The 23,804-nt window shown below is 42.0% G+C and overlaps 1 protein-coding gene across 3 annotated transcripts in view; it reads right to left on the bottom strand.

Annotated features, from left to right (window-relative positions):
- NKAIN2 (sodium/potassium transporting ATPase interacting 2) overlaps positions 1 to 23,804 on the bottom strand; it is a 556,752-nt gene that overhangs the window by 235,396 nt on the left and 297,552 nt on the right. For all 3 annotated transcript variants that reach the window (XM_034418729.3, XM_034418730.3, XM_087882764.1), the window contains exon 3: positions 20,640 to 20,720. In XM_034418729.3, coding sequence (XP_034274620.1) covers positions 20,640 to 20,720 — 81 coding nt within the window. The remainder of the gene's footprint in view (positions 1 to 20,639; positions 20,721 to 23,804) is intronic.

Below are 23,804 nucleotides of genomic sequence, written 5' to 3'. Positions count from 1 at the left end.
TCCATTTCCAAAGTTGCGTATATGCAATTCTAGCCGCAGTGGTAATGTGTACGAAAAGGTACCAGTCTGCTTTTTTTATGCCCCCAGGGTTTATTCCTAACAAGTAGACCTGTAGACCAGTTGAAACCTGACTCCTATAATCTCCATGAGCCAAACTTCTATCTTACTCCAATAGTTTTGGGCTTGTAGATATGTCCACCATTGGTGGTAAAATGTACCCCTGGCTGACCCACATTTCCAACATTCTGCTGAGGTTCCAGGGAACATCTTTGCGATTCTTGCTGGTGGTATATGCCATCTATATAACATTTTAAATATATTTTCTTTAAAAGACACTACCATCGTCATTTTCTCATTTCTATTCCATATTTGTTGCCATTTTTCCAGATCTAATGAATATCCGAAATTCCTCCCCCAGGCTATCATCGAGTCTTTAACTATTTCCTCAGCTACAAATCGGGACAGGAGGAGGTTATATACCTTAGTGATACATTTCTTATCACCTTCCAGGAGGGCCTTATCGAACTCTTGTGGTGAAGTGAAAATCCCATTGGCTTTATCTTTTTGATATCTTGCTTGAATTTGTGCATATGCCCACCAGTCCAAATTGATTCCCTGTATTTGTAGTTCCACTTTAGATCTAAGATTTCCCCCACCGTCCAATAATTCCCTGTATATCACATGTTTATCCAAGTTGTATAGAGGTGGGTATATAGTCGCTTCAAGGGTCACAAACCAATATGGAATCTTACTATACATCATTCCTTTGATCTTATTCCATACCTTAATCAGACATCCCCTTACATAGTGATTTGTAAAATATTTATGCTGTCCTGCTTTAATTGGCCAGAGAAAATAATGCCACCCCTGCTGTAGATTATACCCTTCAATTTTTAATATACGCTTCCTCTTCAGTGTTATCCAATCTTTTACCCAAACCAGGCAAGAAGCTTGATAGTACCGCTCCCAGTTGGGGAGTCCCAAGCCTCCCCTTGTTTTATGCTCCTGCATCATTTTCCTTTTAATATGTGGCTTTTTCCCTTGTCATATGAATTTTCCAATTATCTGATCCATTTTTCTAAAGAAACTTTTCTCTAATCTTGCTGGGGCCGTTTGGAAAAGATATATCCATTTTGGCAGCACGTGTGCCTTTATCACTGCCACTCTTCCTAACAGGGATAGCTGTACTTTCCTCCACCGATCTAAATCCTGTTCCATTTGCAAGATGAGTTTATCATTATTATTTTTTTTTATCTAGGAGCATTTTGGGGTCAGCCATATGCCCAAGTATTTTAACTTTTTAGCTATTTGTATTCCCATCATATTCTCTATCTCCAATTTCCGTGTCCCCTTAAGATTTTTAACAAGTAATTTGGTTTTGTCCCTGTTAATTTGTAGACCCGCTACTGCGCCGAATTCCTCAATACTTCTTAACAAATTTGGCCCCGAGGTCATTGGCTCCTCCAATATAAAAACGAGGTCATCTGTAAACGCTTGTATTTTAAACTCCTCTTTCCTAACATTAAGTCCTGTTATTTCTTTGTTTTGTCTGATTTGATTTAGTAAAGGTTCCAGAGTCAAAATAAATAATAGCGGGGATAGTGGGCATCCTTGCCTAGTTCCCTACGTATTTGTATCTCCTCTGTTGTTTCACCTTCGATTAACACTCTTGCGTATTGCGCCGTATAAAGTGCCTGGATAGCTTGTGTAAAGCTAGATCCAAAATGCATCTCCTCAATTTGTAATAAAATAAAGTCCCAATTAACCCTATCAAACGCCTTTTGCGCGTCAAGGAACATTAGAACCATTTCTTTGTCTGTATGTGTTTCATAATATTCCAGTGTATCCATGATGGTTCTAACATTGTCTCGTAGGTATCTATATGGCAAAAAGCCGTTTTGATCTTGGTGGATGTATTCGTTTAAAAAAACCTTTAGTCTTTCCGCTAATATTGATGTAAATATTTTGTAGTCCGAATTTAGTAGGGAGATGGGTCTATAGTTTTTAATCTGTGTTCGATCAGAATCAGGCTTCGGGAGCAACGTGATGTAAGCTTCCATCCATGACCTGGGAACTATACCTTTAGTTAGAACTTCATTAAATAGATCTTTCATATTTGGCAATAGTATATCATATATCTCTTTCTATAATTCAACTGGCAATCCATCCGGTCCCGGTGATTTGCCACATTTCTGCTTCTTAATAACAGTTTCTGTAGTACATTAATCTGTATTTTTCCATTAGGCTAGATCTCAGCATGTAAACAAACTTACCACTGAGCAAAGTCAGGTGAAGAAAAGTCCAGATCATAGAATTGCTCAAATTAGCTAGCTATTTTAGGAGAGAGGTGCTTTGATATACTGTTCCTTGTTAAAGACCTACCTCTTGGTATGAAATCAACAATCACCTACACTTCTGTCTGATTCGCAAGGTTACTTAATCAATCAAGTCCCACCCCACAAACACAAAATCCAATTTCTTTTTGAATAAGTGCTTGTGATTCCTCGGTAAGTGGAATGCTATACTCTTGCAATTGTCTGGTGAACAGATAGCATGCACCATAAATTAATCCCACTGAAATTGCAGCAGCAGATTTTGGAAGGAGCACATTAGGTACACCAAGTCTCTATGTCTGAATATACAAGGGTAGGACAGGATAATAAGTCACCACATAATGGATTTTTTCGTGAAACAAAAGAAGCCACACTGGGGGAAAAAGAGGGCCAAGTGTCACGAATGTATTAGAAACATAGCTCCATTTTTATGGCAATTTTAGAACTTTAAAAAATTAACCTTCCTGGAGATAGTCAATAAAGTATTCTTAAAACAAGTTTGCAGTACAATATAAATGGTTTAAATGAATGAACAAATAAATGTGCTAGTTGTGCAGAAAAGCAGTATGACTGTACGATGTAATAAAATTTGGGTATAAGACCTAGACAGTAGTCTGGGGAAATGAGAAATCTAAAAATCACAATCTGTAAAGGAGGCCAGGAGCCAAGGTGATGAGACCAGGCACAGCTAAAAGATAACTAGAAGATAGGATCAGAGAGAATATCAGATGTTGTAGTACCACTACTGAAAATGGACATTGACTTACCTGAATGTCCTTTTTCGGAACGCTGCGTATACACTCCAGCATTTGGAAATTCCTCTTATCTGACAGCAACTGAGAGAACTTTTTAAAACTTATCTACCTACTCTGTGCTCTCTCCACGCCCCCTTTTGCACCCGAATCCCCAGTCTTGAACGAAGACACAACAGGTGAACCACAACAAAATTTATTAACACCAAACAACCACAAGCCAACATATAACAAGAAAAGGGGAGGGAAATGGAGTGTATACGCAGCGTTCCGAAAAAGGACATTCAGGTAAGTCAATGTCCATTTTCCAGAACGCTGCTACTACACTCCAGCATTGGGACATACCCAAGCCTAACTCCCAGGGCCGGGCAAAACACTAGTCACCTCAGTGGACCCAGACACCACTGCTTGCAAAACTCGACGCCCAAAAGACGCCTCAGCCGAAGTGTAGGCATCAATCCGATAATGTCTTATGAAGGATGACAAAGAAGTCCAAGTAGCTGCCCTACAGATGTCCAACACAGAAGCCTGTGTAGCCCAGGCGGCTGAAGTAGCCGCACTCCGCGTTGAATGAGGCAAAATGTTCCCAGGAACAGGACGACGCTGATTCTCATAAGCAGAAGCAATACAGGACTTAATCCAACGACCAATCGTGGTCGACACTTTCTGACTCATGGATGCAGGATGGAACGAAACAAAGAGAGCTTCCGTCTTCCGAAACGCCGCTGTCCTACGCATGTAACGTCTCAACGCCCTGCGCACATCCAGGGTGTGCCAAAGGACCTCACGGTGATGTCTCGGCGATGGACAGAAATCCGGAAGCACTAATTCCTGCGCCCGGTGAAACCACGAATTAACTTTGGGCATAAAGGCAGGATCCATCCTCAGGACCACAGTATTAGCATGAAAAATGCACAAATCTTTCCTGACTGATAAAGCAGCGAGCTCGGAAATGCGTCTAGCTGACGTGATCGCCAGGAGAAAAGCAACTTTGAACGACAGAAACTTAAGTGAGGTGGAACCCAGCGGCTCAAACGGAGACAATGTGAGAGCCTGCAAAACTAGAGATAAATCCCAAGAGGGATAACGATGAACCGTAGGCGGTCTCAGGTTCGTAGCTCCATGAAGGAACCCCTTCACCCATGGATGATGAGCCAAGGAAGTGTACGGCGGACAGGATAACACAGTGGCCAGGGCCGCCACCTGACGTCTGAGAGTGGCAGGAGACAAACCCCGTTCTAACCCCGCCTGTAGAAAAATGAGGACATCCTGAATCGTCGCAGACGTAGGATCCACATGAGCAGTCGCACACCAACAGCAAAAGGCTCTCCACGAGGCTTCGTAGATCCTCGTCGTGGATGGTCGACGGGCCGACTGAATCGTACCAATCACCGTATCTGGCAAACGGCCTTTCTTCAAGAGGACGCGCTCAAATGCCAGATGGCCAACTGCAGCCACTGAGGCTCGGGATGACGAATGGCCCCCTGACACAGCACGATCCGATGTGGAGGAATCACCCACGGGTCTGTCACCGAAAACTCCACAAGATCCGCGAACCACGGCCTGCGGGGCCAATGTGGAGCCACCAGTAACATCTCCGCCCTCTCCGCTATCATCTTGCGAACCACCTGCTGAATCAGTGTGACGGGAGGGAAGGCGTATAGTAGACCCGCTGGCCAACGACACCGCAGAGCGTTTGTGTCTTCCGCCGCTGGAGTCGGATACCGAGTGATGAACCGGGGAAGTTGAGCGTTGGTTGGACTGGCGAACAGGTCTACCAGAGGTCGTCCGAAGCGAAGAGAAATCTCCTGAAAAAGACTGGGAAGCAGCTGCCATTCGGCCTGGTCTATCACTTCCCTGCTGAGCCAATCCGCTCGTGTGTTGGCTTTCCCGGAAATGTGGTCTGCGATGATGGACCCCAGATATCTCTCCGCCCAGTTGAACAGACGTGTCGACTCGAGCATCAACGTTTGTGACTTCGTCCCCCCTTCCCGGTTTATGTGCGCTTTGGCAGATGTATTGTCCGTGAGAATCAGGACGTGACGACCCCAAACCAGCGCCTGGAAATGCAAAAGGGCGAGACGAATGGCTCGAAGTTCTAACAGATTGATGCTCTGTGCACGTTCCTCTGGAGACCATTGTCCTTGGCCCACCTGGGCACCCAGGTGGGCTCCCCAGCCATGGAGACTGGCATCGGTGGTGATCACGACCCGGTCTAGTTCCATGAAACTGCATCCTCGCAGAATGGCTGGCGACCTCCACCAAGTCAGCGACAGTTTGACTTGCGGAGTCACGAACACCGTCCTTGCGGAGTTGGAACTGCCTGTTCTCTGGAACGGAAGAAGAAACCATTGCAGTGGGCGAGAATGTCTGCGTGCCCACGGAACAATGCGGAAACACGAAACCATCTTTCCCAACAATCGGGACAGTGTCAATAGAGGAACCTTCCTCCGGGTCAGCACTTGGCCCACAAGTGACTTGATGTTTTTCGCCCTCTCTGAAGACAGGAAAACCTGACCCTTCTCGGAGTCTATCAGGGTCCCGAGGTGTAGAATTGCGGTCGCGGGGACGAGCTGGCTCTTGTCCAAGTTGATGGAGAATCCGTGCTCTCGGAACGCCGAAAGCACCCTGTCCCTGTCTTGCGCCGCTTGTGCCCTGGACGAGGACAGGATTAGAATGTCGTCCAGGTAACATAACACCCTCACCGGAACGGTACTGAGAGACGCGGCCACAACTGCCACCAGCTTGGTAAAAGTCCTGGGAGCCGAGGAAAGCCCGAATGGCATCGCACAGTACTGGTAATGCCTGCCCGCATACTCGAATCGCAGAAACTGTCGATGCGAAGGAAGCACTGGAACATGCAGGTAAGCCTCCCGCAAATCCACCGACTGCATCAGGTCCCCTTGGCGAATAGAAGCCAGAATGGACCGAAGAGAATGCATCTTGAAACGACGGTAACGTACCGCCCGGTTCAACTCTTTGAGGTTGAGAATGCCTCTGACCCCGCCCGAACTTTTGGGAACCAAAAACAGTCTCGAATAGAATCCGGTCCCCAGTTGGCCCAACGGAACCGGTTCTATCGCGTTGATCTCCAGCAGGTGCGCTATCTCTTCCACCATCAGGCTGCGAGAATCTGTGGACAGGGGGACTGGGCACCGGATGAACCGTCGTGGGGGCCGATCCGTGAATTTGATTGCGAGGCCCTCCGAAATTGTGCGACGCACCCACTCGTCCGGAGTGGACCGGGCCCACTGATGACGAAAGGCCCGGAGACGTCCCCCCACTGGCCCCGGAGTCGGTGAGTCATTTGCCCCTCCTGAAGGGCCTAGAAGTGGACCCACGATAGGGGCGCTTGGAAGAGGACTGTGACCTGCCACGCTCTCTGAAACGTTGTCTGTCGGAAAAGAGGTCTGGAGCTTGGAACGACTGCCGGTAAGTCGAGGGGCCTCCCTGCCCCGAGTAGGAACGAAATGGCTGACGTTGTGTGTAAGGGATGTAACGCCTGTCTTGTCTGCGAAAGGACGAGGGCATAATTTTGCGTTTGTCTTTGTCCTCCACAAGAACCGGCTCCAATGCCGTGCCAAACAGGTTCGGGGCTTTATATGGGGCCGCCGCCAACTTCCATTTGGTTTTCACATCGGCCTTCCACGGCCGTAGCCAGAAAAGACGTCGCGATGTGATAGAAGTCGCCAACGCCCGCGACGCAAACTTGACAGAGTTCAACGAAGCATCTGCCGAATATTCTGTGGCTGCAATAATCTTGTTAATATCGTGGCGCAAGCGGGTATCCTCTGGAGGAAGCCGCTCCTGAAGCTGGCGCAACCAGATCAAAGAGGCCCTATTGAAGAATGAAGTAGCCGTGGCAGTTCTAACAGTCCAGGCCACGGCTTGATGAGACCTACGAAAGGCCAATTCAGTGCGCCTGTCCTCCGATTTGAGACCCTCCAGCGGATCAGATGAGACCATCGAATGAGAAGTGAGAGACGCCACCGGTGCATCCACTGTGGGCAAGTCCAACATGGCTTCAAGTTCAGGCGCCGCACAGAACAGTTTCTTATCTAAATTGCTTGGTGCAGTGGACGACCCTGGTTGGGCCCAAGGCGCTTGCAGAACATCCGCGAACAGTTGAGGGCACGGAATAAAATCCTTCTCCTGCTTGACTTGCTTAAATAGGGCATCATGAGGGCCGGTCTCAGACGGGGTTGTCGGGGGTTGTGCTCCCACCGAACCCAAATTAGTAGTCAAGCGAGCCTTATGAAGTAGGGACTTAAAAAGTGCGGGACGAAACAAGCCCGTGAAGGCTGGAGTGTCAGGTACCAGACCTTCATCCTCAGAGAATTCGAGGTCGTCAGGGCCCTCCTCGTCATGGCACGAGCCCTCAGACGAAACAGACTCATGAGGCGAGGGGGAGCGAGCCCTGCGGGAGCTTGAAGAGGCCAACGTGCTTGAAGAAGTCCCCGCCGCCGATGTCTGGGCCGCTGACTGCGCTCCAGCCGCCATAATAGAAGCCAACGCCGTAGACAACATCGTCTGGAAGTCGAATTGAGACGGAGGTGGAGGGTTGTCCACCGCTCGGAGTCCCGCTGCTGTAGGCGTGAAAGTGGCCGAAGGTTGGCGCCGAGGGGGCGGACAGGCTTCCAAACCCGCTGAAGAAACATCAGGCATCGACTGGGACACGCCCTTCTGCCAAGCCAAGGAACCAGATTGGACCCCTCTCCGCTCCGAAAAGTCAGGAACAGGAACAGACTGTTGGGCGGATCCCGCATCACCCCGGAATAAAGAGGCTGACGCCTGCTTGGCCTTCTCACATCGTTTTTCCAACGCCTTATGATGCCTGAGAGCATCCTTCTCAGCGGCAGAGGAGGTCTTAGAGTGGCAGGACCTGTGGCCGCCAGACGCAGAGCGTTTGCCCGATTGTTTCTTGCGGGACTTAGCAGATCTGGCAGGGCTGACCTCCTGGTCACTATCTGAGGAGAACGAACAGTCCGCCATGGTGAGAACGCCCCAAGAGGGACCAAAGAGGCGGGTTATTTGATATTTATTTATATATTGATTGATTGATGTATATAAAAAAAAAATTAATGATTAATTATTGATTGATTGGACTTGATTGACTTTTTGCGTAATTGAACAATTGATTGAATGAATGATTGAGTGCTTGCTTGATTAACCAATAGATTGATTGATTAGTAGATTGCTTGATCAATTGCTGAATTAATTAATTGATTGATTGCCTGAAAGTAGCTCTGGGCAATGTTTTTATACCCAATGAGCAGTGATGGGCCTCTTGCCACGCCCAATAAGAGGGAACCCCGCTCTCTGCTCTGGAGAGTGGGTAGGGCCTGCACAAAGAGGTGATAGAAGGGGTGAGCGATATATATCAATAACGCCCCTCCCCCTTTCTGTCCTGACCTGGACCGGAATTCAGCAAGCGAAGCCCTCAGATAAAGGGCTGTGGCCCTTTAAATAGGGTCCGTACAGCCCGAGAAATTCCAAAATGGCGGCCGCCCTAGTGCATCAAAATGGCGGCCGCGCGTTGGTGGCGTAGGAGAAAATTGGCGGTCCGCCTGCTCTTTAGCAGATGACTGAGCGGTTTCCCCTGGCGCCGCTCCCTCGGTCGCCACTCAGGGAAAATGTCCAGGCCGGCTGTTACACAGCGGGAGGGTGGCGAGCAACCGAAAGCCACGCCGCACCCCTCCCAACAAGCACTCACAGTAGTCGAGTCGAAGCCGAGCCAGCCGAAAGCCGCAGCGCCGCCCGCAGAAGCCTGACGGGACAGCCGCTGGATAGTACACATATCGATGCAAAGGGCGCTGTGGCCGCTCCTTAGAAACGCCTCCGCTCAGGCTTGATGATCAAAACGCGGTAGTCGGGGAGCAATCCGCTCAGCCCCGACCTCACCGGCAAGGAAATTCCGGCCGGATCCGCCCCGCAGGGACAGAAGCCGGCGGCAGCAAGCGCAGAGGCGCGAAGCCGGTACGACCCAGATCCCGGGCACGAAACCGACGAACAGCTGACTCTCAAGTGAAATTAAAACTAGACCTGACCGAAAATCAACCAAAAGCAACAGAAAAAAAGGGGGCTAATCAAAAATAACCAAAAGGCCTAACGCAACACTCAGAGCACAGAGAAAATCCTCCCAGTGTGTCAGCAACTGAGAGAAAGACTGGGGATTCGGGTGCAAAAGGGGGCGTGGAGAGAGCACAGAGTAGGTAGATAAGTTTAAAAAAGTTCTCTCAGTTGCTGTCAGATAAGAGGATTTTCCAAATGCTGGAGTGTAGTAGCAGCATTCTGGAAAAATAGATGGAGATATGTAATGATATGTATTGCTTTTTCTCCATGCACTGGAGTTTGGTTCTACATTAAACTTCCTTTTTCTTCTTTTGTTCTCTATTTTCCTTTTACACTTTATATAATACTGTTTCTCTCTAAGCTATTCTTTACACGTGGTCTTTCAGCTAATTTTGTGTTTATTATTTATTTATTTAAGAACTGCGTACAATAAAAATTAAAATATTTCAATAAAATATTAAAAGCACAAAAACAGTATATAAAATTTAAAACAGTGCAAGGAATGTTAAAGTTAATTAAAAGGGGGTAGAACTTTCAGAGCACTAAGTAGTCTAATGGCTGTGTGTCCCAAGCAAGGCTGCAGAGCCACATTTTTATGCCTTTCCAGAAGGTCAGACCAATGTCATCAAAGTCAGGATTTCTTTCACTGTTAACATCTATCGTAACAGAATCTTTCAGTCTGAATGTGTTTCCACCTCCCCTACTTTATCTTTGGGTGAGCTAGAGAGGGGTTTGTCCCAGAGGTGGTATTCAGCCAGTTTGCACCAGTTCACATGAACTGTTGGCGGAAATTTGGCCAAGGTTGCCAAACTGGTAGCTATGGCTGGCTGGCCACGCCCCTGATCTGGTCCCCTGGTTGCCGCTTGCTCGCCCCGCCTGCCATGTTCATTGCCGCCATGTTCTTCGCACATGCGCATCCCATTGCCTTGCAAGTTGAATGGGATGTGATGGCAGCAGCTTTTTCCGTGACCTCCGGTACTTTTCGGCAGCCTGCAGCCTGAGAGGCTTCTTTGCCAGCCGCTTTCAGGAGCGGTGGCTGGCTGGGGGCTGCCAAAAACTCCGGTCAGCTTGCCTTCCAGACTCTGGACTAGCCACCGTGGAAGGTAAGCAGCCCGAACAAAGAGGCAATGGTGGGGGAGGAAGCAGGGTTAGGGCCGGGGCCGCTAAAGGAGGGGAAATGGGGTCAACTGGTGAAGGGAGGGCGGGGGTAGATACGTGGAAATTCCAAAATTTTTCTACCTTTTCCTGTGGGTGTGGCTAGGTGGGGGGGTCATGTGACTGAGTGGGCATGGGCGTGAGTAATGTCAAGTTGGCCACGCCCACTTAGTCACATGCCCCCCCACCTAGCCATGTCCATCGAACCAGCAGCAAAAATTTTTGAAACCCACCACTGGTTAGTCCAAGATGTTTTCTCACATAATTTTCTTGGCCTGGGCTCAAGCTCCTCTTATCTGAGCATTGCCTTGGTAGTGGCTTTTCCTTCTGTCCTGTCGTTCAAGACCATACTCTTTGCCATTTACATACCTAATCTCAAATCCTGTCTGGAGTCCTGGCTGAAATTTGGAGATTGCAATTAAGCGGGATTAAACATGTTATGTGTAGCTGACATTGTAATATACATCCAACATGAGTTCATTTAATTTTTATGAATTCTCTTAAGATTTGGTTAATGTACTCTCTCTATCCCATTCTCTTTCAAATAAAGCCTAGTCAGATTCTCTCCTACAATCTGCTAGAGACTCAAATATTTCTAACACACTATGAATATAATTTCCTTCTATTCTATCACCTTTAACTTCTTATTACCATATGAATTATTAGTTGAAAGTAGAAAAATAAAAGTGTTCATGAAAGCTTACCCAAATCCACTATTTCTACAGCAATATCGAATTTAATTTTGCAATCATTTCCATTCTAACTGGTAGAAATGATGAGGTTAAAAAACCCTGCAAACTAATTTATCTGGAACCACAAGATCCTTATAGTATCTACCCATGAAACTATCTCCAATATAGCCTACACTGTTGGATACCAGCTCCATTTTCAATTTTCATTTGTAAGATATATGATCAACCATGTCAAATCTGTAATAGTAATAGAAGTTGGAAAAATAAAATGAAGTCATTTACTTAAAACATTTTGATAGCTATTTGTAAAAAAAAAAATGGTCAGATTTCATGCTCAAAGGCATTTACCTACAAAGTTAACTGGATGCTTTGAGAAGAAAAGTAATTTAATTTCTCAGTTATCTTAACAGAACATCTGCTAAACCAATATCCATGGAAGCTAATATGTTCAAAATTAAATATCCTGCAGGTACCTTATTAGAATACATGCAACACTGAAATTTAACTGCTAACCACTCCATTATAAATTATTTCTCTAAGAGATATAAAGTAATAAGGGGCCAATATATCTCTAAGGCTAAATCACTCCAGTACTAAGATAGTAGGAAAAATACAATGAGAAAAATGCTGAAATGTTGTATTAAACATGTCTTATCTTTTACATGTTATGAAATAACATGTTTAACTTGTTATTATGTTCAAATGTAAAAACATACATTTGAAATTATGCAATTTCATTGACTCATGGTTGAAAATATAATACAATGTGGCAAAACTGTTACCTTAGATATCTGTAAGGTCTTCTATGCTAATGTTTGTAGACTCTAATGTGAGCTTTTTCATTTTCATTTTGAAACTGAGTCACTAGCACCATGTAGATAAGGAAAGGAATACTGACATAATCATGTGGACCTACAGATAATCTTAAAAGTATCCTTAAGTTTAATCAGGAACCCTAATCATAGACATTCATTTTGAGATATGCTGAAAATGAAGATTTCCACTGAAGCAGATATCATGAAATGAAAATACGGAGAGAGAAGAATAAATGTATGCCTAATATACACAATAAATTAAATCCATCTAGAGGGCATTCAATTTCTTATCTTCTTCCTGTAATTTAATTTTGGTCTAGTTGTTTGAATTACTAAAAATTCTGAAAAACATGCAGATAGGCTCTTCATCTCTCTCTTCTACATGGATGGTGGTCTTTTGGGCATTTAAAGATCCTGTTGACAGATGAATATTTACGAGACATCATTGCGGCAGGCCATGTATAGTCTCTATAGCCGTGATGGTGAACCTATGGCACGCGTGCCACAGGTGGCATGCGTAGCCATATCAGTGAGCACGCCAGCTCAGCTCTGGCGCGCATTGGCCAGCTGATTTTCGGGCCTTCTGGGTCCACCAGAAGTAGGGAAAGAGGCAGTTACTGCCTCCAGAGGGCCTGGTGTGTGTGTGTGGGGGGAGGCCCGTTTTTCTTTCTCACCTGGCTCCAGATCCTCTCTATGCATCTGGGAAGGGCGAAAACAGCCTTCTCGGAGGGCCTCCGGAGGCCTGAAACAGCCCATTTTCCAACTCCCAGTTGGACAGGAAGTGACGGGTCATGTGATCACCTTTTGTGACCTTCTGACAAGCAAAATCAAGGGGGAAGCCAGATTCATTTAACAACTGCAGTGAGTCACTGTGGCAAGAAAAGTTGCAAAATAGGCAAAACTCACTTAACAAATGTTTCGCTTAGCAATATAGATTTTGGGCTCAATTGTGATTGTAAGTTGAGGACTAACTGTACCATGTTCTAGGAACAAAGTTAAACTCTGGGCACTTAAAAAACAAACAAATGCAACTGATTTTAAAGGATTGTAACCTAAAAAAAACAGTGGAATATTCATCCCTTTATGACACTTTAACTTCTTTGCAAATTTCATTTCTAAACGAACAGATATAAATATAATTTGTTTTTCTCATGCCAGACTAGGAAAGAACACTTTTTTTTCCTAAGTCTCATTCCAGATCCAGCTATCAAATCAGACTGGATCTGCAAAACTATGGTTGTCTCTCCAGATCCTTAGTGAAAAGATAAAACCAAACTAGACACGTTTTCAAAGTGCTAGACTTGCAACAATTCAATTACAACTTTATGTCAAACAAAATACCATGTCAAACAAAGTGTAAAAATGTTAACTGCAGAGGCTCTAAAATTATCCCATGCTAAACAACACATATATAATACAATTGCTTTTGGATGACAACACATATTCTTTAAAACAGTCAGATAACTGAAGTACTTTCATAGATCAAAGGAATACTGTATATTTTTGTCTGTTTCGAGCAGATTTTCTATTTGATGGTGCATTCTTCTCTCACTAGTACTACAGTATTTGTTTAAACCAGTTTGTATATAAGTTTGAATTTGCAAATTATTTCAATTCTTTCAAATCTCCATAATAAAGTTGTTTATATTAGCTAGTAAAATCACCAGAGCAGCAAGTATAAAAAAAACATATAATAATGTAATAAGAATACTCAATTTTGTATGAAAAAGGCAGTAATTTGTGCTTGTAAAAGAGATACCCTAAACTCTGTGTGTTTGGGGGAAAGAGGAGGAGGAGAAGGAGGAGGAGGAGGAAGAAGAGGAAGAAGAGGAAGAAGAAAGATATTCTATATTTCTTAACTTGAAGGAGGGAAATCTATACTCAAAAATAAGAAAGGAAAGGAAAATATTTCAATTTAAATCAACTCATTTAGGTCCTGGATCTATTAAGACTGCTTTTTTGAAAGTGCTATGCACCCTCGGCATTTATGTAGCCATTCTTAGCTGTGACATTCAATATTCAGCCTTGATGATTCTTAGGGTTAAAAGTCTGCCCTCACCTATTTTATACCTTGGATTCATTCCAAAAAGCTGCTGCCCTCTGCAACTGCCATCTGATCCTGGGAAAAAGCACAACTGCTTTAAAGAGTTGCAGTCAGAGGCTACCTTCATGCATCTGTGCTCTTGAAAGCACTTTCTGAAGCTTATATAGTATTGCTCTTGATTTCCAGGGCAAAGTTTAATGTGATGCTAAAGCAAAAGGACATATTTTATTTAACCTTGTACTCAGGGATATCACAACCAATATTCCTCCTCTGCCGGTATTTCTAACTCACCTTATTTCAAGGTGATAATTGAAAAATTAAAATTTCATGCAAACATTCTGTGCTACTTAGTGTTCTTTGAAGCAAGGACACCAGATGCACTTCCAGTGACCTAAGAGACTGTGAATCTGAAGTAAATTACAGCTTAATTTCTAAAGAAGAAAGTAATCAACCTCTACTAGGAAAGCATATAATATAATTTTTCTTGCCAACATAATATTATTTTAAAGCATCTGCATAATAGCATGAGCTCTATGTAATTTTCTCCCAACAGAAAATATTCCATACATAAGGCAGCTTTTCTAAAATATAACTTTTGTCCTTTTTGTTACCTGGCAACTGCTCGTAATAATTTTGATAAGCTGTGAAAGCCATGCTATCAAGGGAAAGACATTAACCATGACACAATGGCCCAAAATGTCCTAAGTCCGCTGTCAAACTTAACATTATTTATCTATCTCAGGTTCTAATGCACAGAGAGCAACTCATTGGCAGGAGCTGCTAATCTCATCATTCTGAATACCCCATTATTGTTATCAAGCTCTTTGACTTTGGTAAAGAGCTGCTGTAAAAGTGTCACAACCTTTGTGACATGGGAGGAGGAGAAAGAACCATTAGTAAATTTTCTCACAGGGAATAGAGCAATAGCTTGGAAAATGTGATCTTGATCAGGCAAGTAATTGACAGAAAATCAGTTGCAGATAAGCAAGAGGAAAATAAGAGTCATATCTACTTCCTTCTCAGGTGAAATAGCTTTTCGTAGGGAAGAAAGGTATATTTTACATACAGAGAAAATAATATATTCCCAACTGGGCAATTATTAACCTATATTTTTAACATATGGATTCCTAAAATTACTTTGCGGAAGATTATCTCTTATGCTTTACAATCTAAACTGTGTCCCTGGTGTAACATAGGAATGGGTCAGAGTTTCCCCAAGGTCACATTTTATTCGCTATTTACAGTTAATTCACAGCAATAGCCTTTTCAAACAAGGTTCAATATTCTTTTTCTTGCACAAAGAATTTCCCATGAGTGCATTTAACCATGCTGTCATATTTATTTTCAGGGAAACATTCAAATAATGAGGAAAAAAACAAAAACCCAAACAAACCAAAACAGTGGGGCAACCTTAAATCTCATTTGATCATTCAAAACTACTTGAACTTTCTGTTAAAGAAAACAGTGAACAAGTTGTTTTTAGAGTGTGTGATCTTCAATGATGCTCATGTAGAATACTGTAATCAAATATATCACGTGGTCAGGAGTGTCAGGTTGAATAAGAGTAAGTGTGTTGGGTGTGAACTTTAAGAAAGATTGTATTTCTCTCTTATCATTCATAAGTCAAAATCTTTTTTTCCCTATCTGTTATCTGTTCTGGTTCTTAGGCAAGTATACACAGTTACTTCAGAGAAACATAGTTAATTGATGTCAGCCAATTCTGTGAAAGTATCCATCAATTTGTTTACATTCCAAATATTTCTGATAATTCAAAGTGATTAAACTTATACTTCAGTCTTGTTAAAAAGATGGAACAGATTTACAACTTTCATCTAACAATTCATTCTCAAAAAGTTGATGATATGCAGTTGGGTCATAGAACTTTTTCTGTGACTACCATCACAAGCTGATTCAATGCTTAGACTTTCTATGACTTGGGATGTATTAGTAGCAGCATTTGGAACACATGATGTGGATATATCACAGCAGCTTCAAAGCTGTTCTAGATAAGTGTGACACAGGAGACTATTGAAGTGAATGCCACACAGTAGGGAATTTCCACCCAGTTCATTACAAATTTCACAGTTTGAGGGCATCACAACAGAATCAATAGTGATGGGGAAATAAGAAGCTCCGCACTTAGACATGGGACTAGAAAACAGTATTTCATGCTAATTGAATTAAATCTTATAAAATCTAACTTGAGTCTGCTTTCGCATCAAACTTTCAGACTTTTTATTTGTAAAAGTATTTTTCAGAAAATGTGCAGTTGCTAGTAATTCTTTTTTTTTTTTAAAGCCAGAAGCAAAGGATATGGCTCTTTTAAGTACCTCTTGATTCCCTGCAGGAACCATAATCAATTCATGCTGTATCTACCGTTTCTTTCATACTGTTACACAGGCTAAATTCTAGACAATATATATCTGCTTTAGAATCATTGCCCCTTATGTGGGCACCACATGAAAGCTGTGGCTTCCCATACTGGCAGCCTCTGAGATTCACATTGTTTGTATGGATTAATTCACTACACAAATCAGTTCTTTTTCCTATACCATCATCTCTCTCCCCCACCCTCTCTCTCAGGGCCGGCGCAATGTGTAACATGTTCACACTGGTGCAATAGGACTGGGTGTTTTGTTAATGTGATTTATTGGGTTAGGGATTTTCTGTCTTCACTGTGAGTTGTATTGTGGTGATGGGGGGGGGGTTGCACTGAGGGAGCTCAACCAATCTCATTGCACATATGTTGTGCACTGACAATAAAGATTTGAATTTGATTCACACACACACTTTCCAATAGACAAAGATTTTCAATATCAGAGAGAAAATCATTTGATTTCTGAAAGCCAATTCCCATAAAAGCTTTAAAATAGCTTCTATACAACGGTATATGTTATACATGGCCTTAAAGATGAAGATAGATCAGAATGAAACAATTGCTGGTTTATTTCATTTGCTATGATTAAAAATAGTAGTGATTCCTTGTCATTTTGGAAAGAAAACACTCAGGTCAATATAATAAGTTTTTAAAATGTTATGCTTTGTTTTGAAATACTGAACTTCCAATCGTTGCTACATTTCTTTGTGATAAAGATAAACTCTTCTCTAATGATCTGGTGAAAAATTAGGTGACCTGGAGGCCAATTTGAATGAAACAAGGTAAACAGAAAAAGCAGAAATTCTAAGTGGTTTTGAAGCAATTCACAAATTCCACTGAATGTTAGTAGAAACAAAAGCAGGGAAAATGGTTTCCAAAGTAAAGGCAACATGTTTATTGTTTAAACGGTCTGGCAAAAAACAATTTGCAGTATAATCAAAAATTTTAATAAACATTTCTTCATCTGTAATCCTCTTCACAAAGGACTTAATCCAATCTTATTGGTGACAGTTGGGTCACCAATAGACATTTTTTCCCAGGCACTTTGAATCCATCTCTTCTGTTTTGCATATCAGTGTATATCTTCTCCACATAGTCTGAGTAAGAATAGATGGATCAGTCTATTTTCAAACTCTTATCATTTTCGTTTGCATCCAACCTTGTCTGTTCTATCCTTTTAATGAATTGTTATAAGTATTTTTTATTAAATATTGTTTATTGCTTTATATCACATATTCCATTTCTATGTTGAACAGTGTGTTTTCTAGGTGTCCAAAGTGTTGTACGTATTATTAAACCATACACAAAATTAAATAAAAGTGTGTATCTCATTACTTCATGAAGACAATCTAGCTATGTAGTCACTAAATCAATAATGACTTAGTGAAACATAATCATTTTATCACTTATTCATAATTATATTTTTTCCTCAAAATATATATTATATATTTTTCTCAAAAATGCATTTCTGATTAATCTTGATAACTTCCTATACAACTTTGAAAATTTTGTTGAAACATTTGGCCAGCAAAGCAGTACTAGTAACTAAAACTGTTGCTTTTCTTCTTTACATTATTTGTAAACCATCACAATCTCAGGACTCTGGGTGGCACACATCAGGGTAAAACAAATCAAAGATACACAAATAACAAAATAATAATAAAAATGCAACAAAATTATTTGAATGGAGGAACCCAAAGGTCCAATCATTAATATCCAAAAAACTGTAGAAAAAGGACAACTTTTTTGATTTTTCTAAATTCAAGAATGCAAGGCACCTTTTGAACCCTCAACCTGATATACTGGGATTCATTCAAGTCCCATGAGCCTCACAAGAGGGGACTCCCATAAAGTCTTCTTGAGTTAGACCACAGAATTAATTGCAGCAAAACAGTGCCTAATGTAACATATAGCTGTGCCATAAAGAGCTTTATAGGAAACTAGGGAATTTATGACCTATTGGGTCATTGTTTCAGAGACATTACCTTACCTAAGCAGAAAAACAGAATGATTACAGGCAAATAAAAATAAGTGGGACTGGGAGGCAACTTCTGAATTCATATTGGCTTCCCCATTGAATTCCTTCTCTCCCTTGTTCCATCCTTCTATCCATCTATCCATCCATCCATCCATCCACATTTATAGGAAGGCAGGACTTCTCAGATAACTATTGCTAGATCTGTAGGAATACACAATTGACTTCAAGTCCTCCATAGGCTTGGCAGCTAGTTGGATGATTTTGGGCCAGCCATTTTCTCAGTGCAACCACCTCACAGTACTGTGGGGAAAAGAAAATGGAGCACTATGATTAGGGGACTAGAAGTTAAAACATGTGAAGAACGATTGCAGGAATTGGGTATATCTAGTTTAATGAAAAGAAGGACTAGAGGTTCCAATATCCAAGGGTTGCCATAAAGAAGAGAGGGTCAACCTATTCTCCAAAGCACCTGAAGAAAGGATAAGAAACAATGGATGGAAACTAATCAAGAAAAAAAGCAACCTAGAAATAAGGAGATATCTCCTAACAGTGAGAACAATTAATCAGTGGAACAGCTTACCTCCAGAAAAACTGGAGGGTTTTAAGAGGAGATTGGACAACCATTTGTCTAAAATGGTATAGGGTAGTGATGGCTAACCTTTAGTCCTTGCCTGCCGAAAGTGCTCACGCACACATGACAGTGTGCCACACCCATAATACAATACATTCATGACACTCCCCCTACACATGCATGTGACAACCCCGCACCCCGTTTTGGGCTTAGCAGGCCTCCCTGATGCCTCCTGACACCAAAAAAGGGGGTGGGGGTCACGGGGGGGCGTTGCACCCTCCTGCCCCCCCCACATGCTTACGCTGTTACAGGTGTTATGTCTGCCTTGTATGCAGCTTTATTCCTCTCTAGCATTCATCTCCATTGTTCAGTGATGCATTTCCTGCCTCTCTAGGATTTATCTCTATCTGCTCCTGTGAGGCACTTCCTGTTCCTGCTGGATGTATATACAGCTCAGCTGGGGCGAGGGCTCACCTACCATAGGTTCGCCATCACAGGTATAGGGTCTCCTGCTTAAGCAAGAGTTGGGCTAGAAAAACTTCGTCCCTTCCAACCCTATTATTCTATATTCTATGCTTTTGGTAGGAAAAGTTCTACTTCACAAGCCTCCCTTCCAACTCTGTTATTCTGTTCTGTGGAAGTAAAGTTGTTGAAATCACTTGAAATATAAACAAAATACTTCAATCCTTCTATATATTGCTAAAAAGGAAACAAAATTACAAAACAGTCACCAATGCCAGTTATCTTGTCCTTTCTTCACTAATTAGCAAAATTATTTTGAATATGCGTACTTCTATACCAAATCCACAACTCTGAATAAGATGGCATAAAAATAATACATACAAAGATGTTTTTTTCTACTCTTGCCCAAGATGTGTGTTCAGTATGTATGTGGAAGTAGTTGTTGAAATCAATTGAAGTATAAACAAAATACTTCAATTCTTCTATATATTGCTAAAAAGGAAACAAAAGTACAAAACAGTCGCCAATGCCAGTTATCTTGTCCTTTCTTCACTAATTAACAAAATTATTTTGAATATGTATACTTCTATACCAAATCCACAACTCAATGCACAAAAAAAAAAAAGCAATAATATGCACCATATTTAAAAGCATCTGACCAAGTTATGGTATTCCCAAGTATGAAATTAACATTATATAAATTACCGTATTTTTCAGAGTATAAGACACCCTTTTTTCCCTCCTAAAAGGGGCTGAAAATTTGAATGCATCTTCTACTCTGAATGTAGCTTTTTCCAAGCTTTTTTTCAGCCCTAAGGAGGCGCTAGCAGTGAAGCGCTTTGCCTGCTGCCTCTGACTCTCAGCTGTGAAGTTTTTTTCAGTCCTAACGAGGTACTAGCAAGTGAAGCGATCTCTGTGGTTTGCCTGCTTTTCTCATTGCTTCTCTCTCCAACAATCAGTTGCATTTTAGAAGCTGTTTTTTATCCCCAAGCAGGGGATAAAAACCAGCAAACTAATGTGCTGAAGCTGACCAGACAAAGGATGCTAGCCAGATGAATACCTGGTAGACAGATTCCCCCCCCTATTTTCCTCCCCAAAAACTAAGCTGTGTCTTATACTCCGGTGTGTCTTATACTCTGAAAAATACAGTAGTCTTTGAAAATCTTAGCCCATTCAATAGCCTCATTAGAGGTTTTCCTCCTAGGTGTATATTTTATACTGATAATGTATTGACAGTGATTTAAGACATGCACTACTGAGGCAACCCTGATATTCCTCATTTCCAAGATTACTAAAGAAATGACCAGATTTTAAGTATGTAAGAGCAAATGTCTTTAGAACAGGAGAGGTAAATATCAGAAGATTTAGCCTATCAGGCAGTGAATTACCTTTGATAGGTCTCCAGCTTCCAAGTAGAAGCAGATAACAAATATGTTCCATGTAACCCAGAGGATTAGCCAGACAGCATACTGTAGAGAAGGAAAAGAAAATAATGCATTATTATTTTTTAATATCGTTTAGGCTGAAATGATTCTGAAACAACAAAAATGAAAATGCTGACACAGGCATGCATACACAGCATGCAATCATTTTGTTACGTGAAAGAGGTTTACTTAGCTTCCCAAATAAAGACAAAATGAGCAGCACCTTTCATTTCACATTTACTCCATATAGTAATATGATAAGAGTGCTAGTCCTCACTGAATGGCAATTTATTCAGCAACCATTCAAACATACAGCAGTGTTATACAACTTGTACTTATGCCTGGTCCCTGAAGTTATGGCCACAATAATGCTCCCATGGTCACGTGATAAAAATATGGGCACTTGGCAGCCCATTGACACAACTGCAGGGGCACTTCAACTCCCGCCCCTTGCATATCTTCCCCCATCTCTGCTCATTTGGCCACTCTGTACAGTGGCACCCCTGGGGGGGGGATGGGCAGTGGTGGTACTGGGGTTAATTGCCCCTTTCCCTGAGCCTCTATTTCAACTCCAGCACTGCTGATGCCACCACCACCATGAAGAGGGTCGCCTCAAGTCCCATACTGTGGCCAACCAACCCAATGCCACATTGCAAAGCACTAGCCTCCCTGTCATCCATAGGTCGTGCTCTCCCCACCAAACCTTCACCTCTTCATCCTCCTGTTGCTAACTAGGCATATCCAGCCTGATCTTATGCAAGACTATGCTGGCTGCACCAGACCTACTTCCTAAGGACAATCATGTTTTTCCGAACAACCTGCTGTCTTCTCACAATGCTTAAGAGATTGCTGAAGGCCCTGGGCTTCTACTTCAGCCTCAGCACCACATCTATCTCATTGTATTTGTTTATCTGACTTATTCATTTAATTCAATATAAGCACTGCTTGACTCGAACTATTTCTGGCCAGCAGTTCACAATATAAAGCTTAATGAAAACTTTCTACAAAACAAGAGGAGTTATATGCACCAGGGTGGATAAAAATCAATGATTTTTTTTAAAAAAATAAAAAAAAATCAGATTTTTTTAATTTAAATCGGATTTTTTAAATTTAAATCGGATTTTTTTTATTTTTATCTAATTTATTTTAATAAAAAACTTTTGGGGTAAAAATCTATCGTAAGATAGTTTTCTATTTAAGATACATAAATAATTTAGTTTATTCAGCATGAAATGGAGCTCAGTTATGTAGCACGAGGCTGTATATTCTGCAACACTGGGACTATCGGTGAGTCAACAGTGGGTCAAAGGAGTAGCAGAGATGACAGTTGCTCTTTAAAAATTATGATTTAAATCGAGTTGATTTAAATCAAGCCTTTTTACTAGTGATTTAAATTGTGATTTAAATTGTGATTTAAATTGTGATTTAAATCAACTCGATTTAAAGCAAATCCACCCTTATATGCACTCTATGCAACATAACCAAAAAAAATCAAAAACACAAACAAGGGATCCTATCCATTGGCTCAAGGCCTGGGAGAACAATCAAATCAACAACCCTGTCCTCAAGGCTGGAAAGCCCGCAGGATGGGAGCCACATGGATTTCAGGGCAGCAACACAACAGAGAAAGCATGCTTTGAGGGTCCCACTAGATAGTCCTATTTAATCAAAGGGATTCCAAGTGCTCCCATTTGTCAATACATACTGGCTGGGCAGAAGCTATGGGCGATACATGATTCTTAAGATAACCTGGCCCTATGCCATTACCTGCATAGGTAATTGCCAACATCTTGAATCATGCCAAGCTTAGTGGGAACCAGTGCAGCTCATGGAGCAGAAGTGTCATTTTAGTATGCCCATCGCTGCCCATGCCACCATATTCTGGACCAGTTGAAACTTTTGAGTGATTTTCAAGGATAGTCCCATGTAGAGCACATTCCAATAGTCAAGCCTTGAGAAGATGAAGGCATGAGTGATTGTCTGAAAGGACTCCTGGTCCAGGAAGGGGTACATCTGGTGCACTAGATGGAGCTTTACCGAGGTCCCTTAGTCATAACTGGCACCTATTACTCTTTGAACAGCAGCTGTAAATTCAAGACACTCCCAGATTACGTATCACTCTTGCGTTCATACATGTTGTTCCCTCCAAGGGCATAGATAGAAAATCCTCAGTTCCAAGGAACCTCAAGAGCCACAACCACGCAGTGTTGGTAAGACTGATTTGGAGTTAGTCTCTTCCCATTTGGTCTCACACAGTCTACAGGCACTGAGACAGGACCATATTTCAATTGATTAGCTCATAGTCAAGAGAGATATTTTGATATGATCAGTATATTCATGATGCAGAATCCTAAACTGACAGATGAGCTCACCCAGGGACTTCATATTGATGTAAAACAGATGGGGAGAGAGAGTTTAGTTCTGTGGCACCTGACAAAAGAAGGGGGAACTTCCCCTGTATCCAGGCAACACTGACTGGATTTGATCAGGAAGAGAGAGAACCACCACAAAAAGGTGCTCCCAATTTCCAATTCCTGCAGGTGATCCAGAAGGATTCTGTAGTTGACGGTACCAAAAGCTGCTGAGAAACCAAGAAGCACCAAGATGGATACCATTTCTATCCCAGCTCCAGAGTTCATCATCAAGTTCAAGCAACACTACCTCTGTATGAATCCTTGCATGAATCCTGACTGAAATGGGTCTGTATGTCACATGCATATTCATACTCAGTCTAGGTCAATTTTAGTACATTTTGTCAATATGCATAAATTCATAAATTATGCACAAATATGCATAAGTTCAGTTTTACCCCAAAATGCTCACACTTTTCCATGAAACCTCAGATTTGCAAATGAGGGACTAATTTGCAAGCCAAAATGTTATTAATCACAACTACCACTAGGAACGATAAGCAACGTGCTGATAGTTCTGGTAATTCTTAAAGAATAAATAATAATTTCATGCTAATCTGCCTCAACTCCATGACAATTAAATTAATTATATAAGACCATTATATTACTATCAAAATTGTTTTCAAGCAAATCAAAGCACAACTCTAAAGCTATATGCTCTCATTTTATCATTTCATAAGCCTACTTAGTTGTTTCAACCATGTAAATCAGTGATTCT

This window comes from Pantherophis guttatus, chromosome 1 (genome assembly GCF_059756535.1).
Source record: "Pantherophis guttatus breed Tessera chromosome 1, ASM5975653v1, whole genome shotgun sequence".
Classification (NCBI taxonomy): Eukaryota; Metazoa; Chordata; class Lepidosauria; order Squamata; family Colubridae; genus Pantherophis; species Pantherophis guttatus.
Note: the sequence above shows the minus strand (reverse complement) of the source record. Positions and strands in the feature narration are given on the sequence as shown.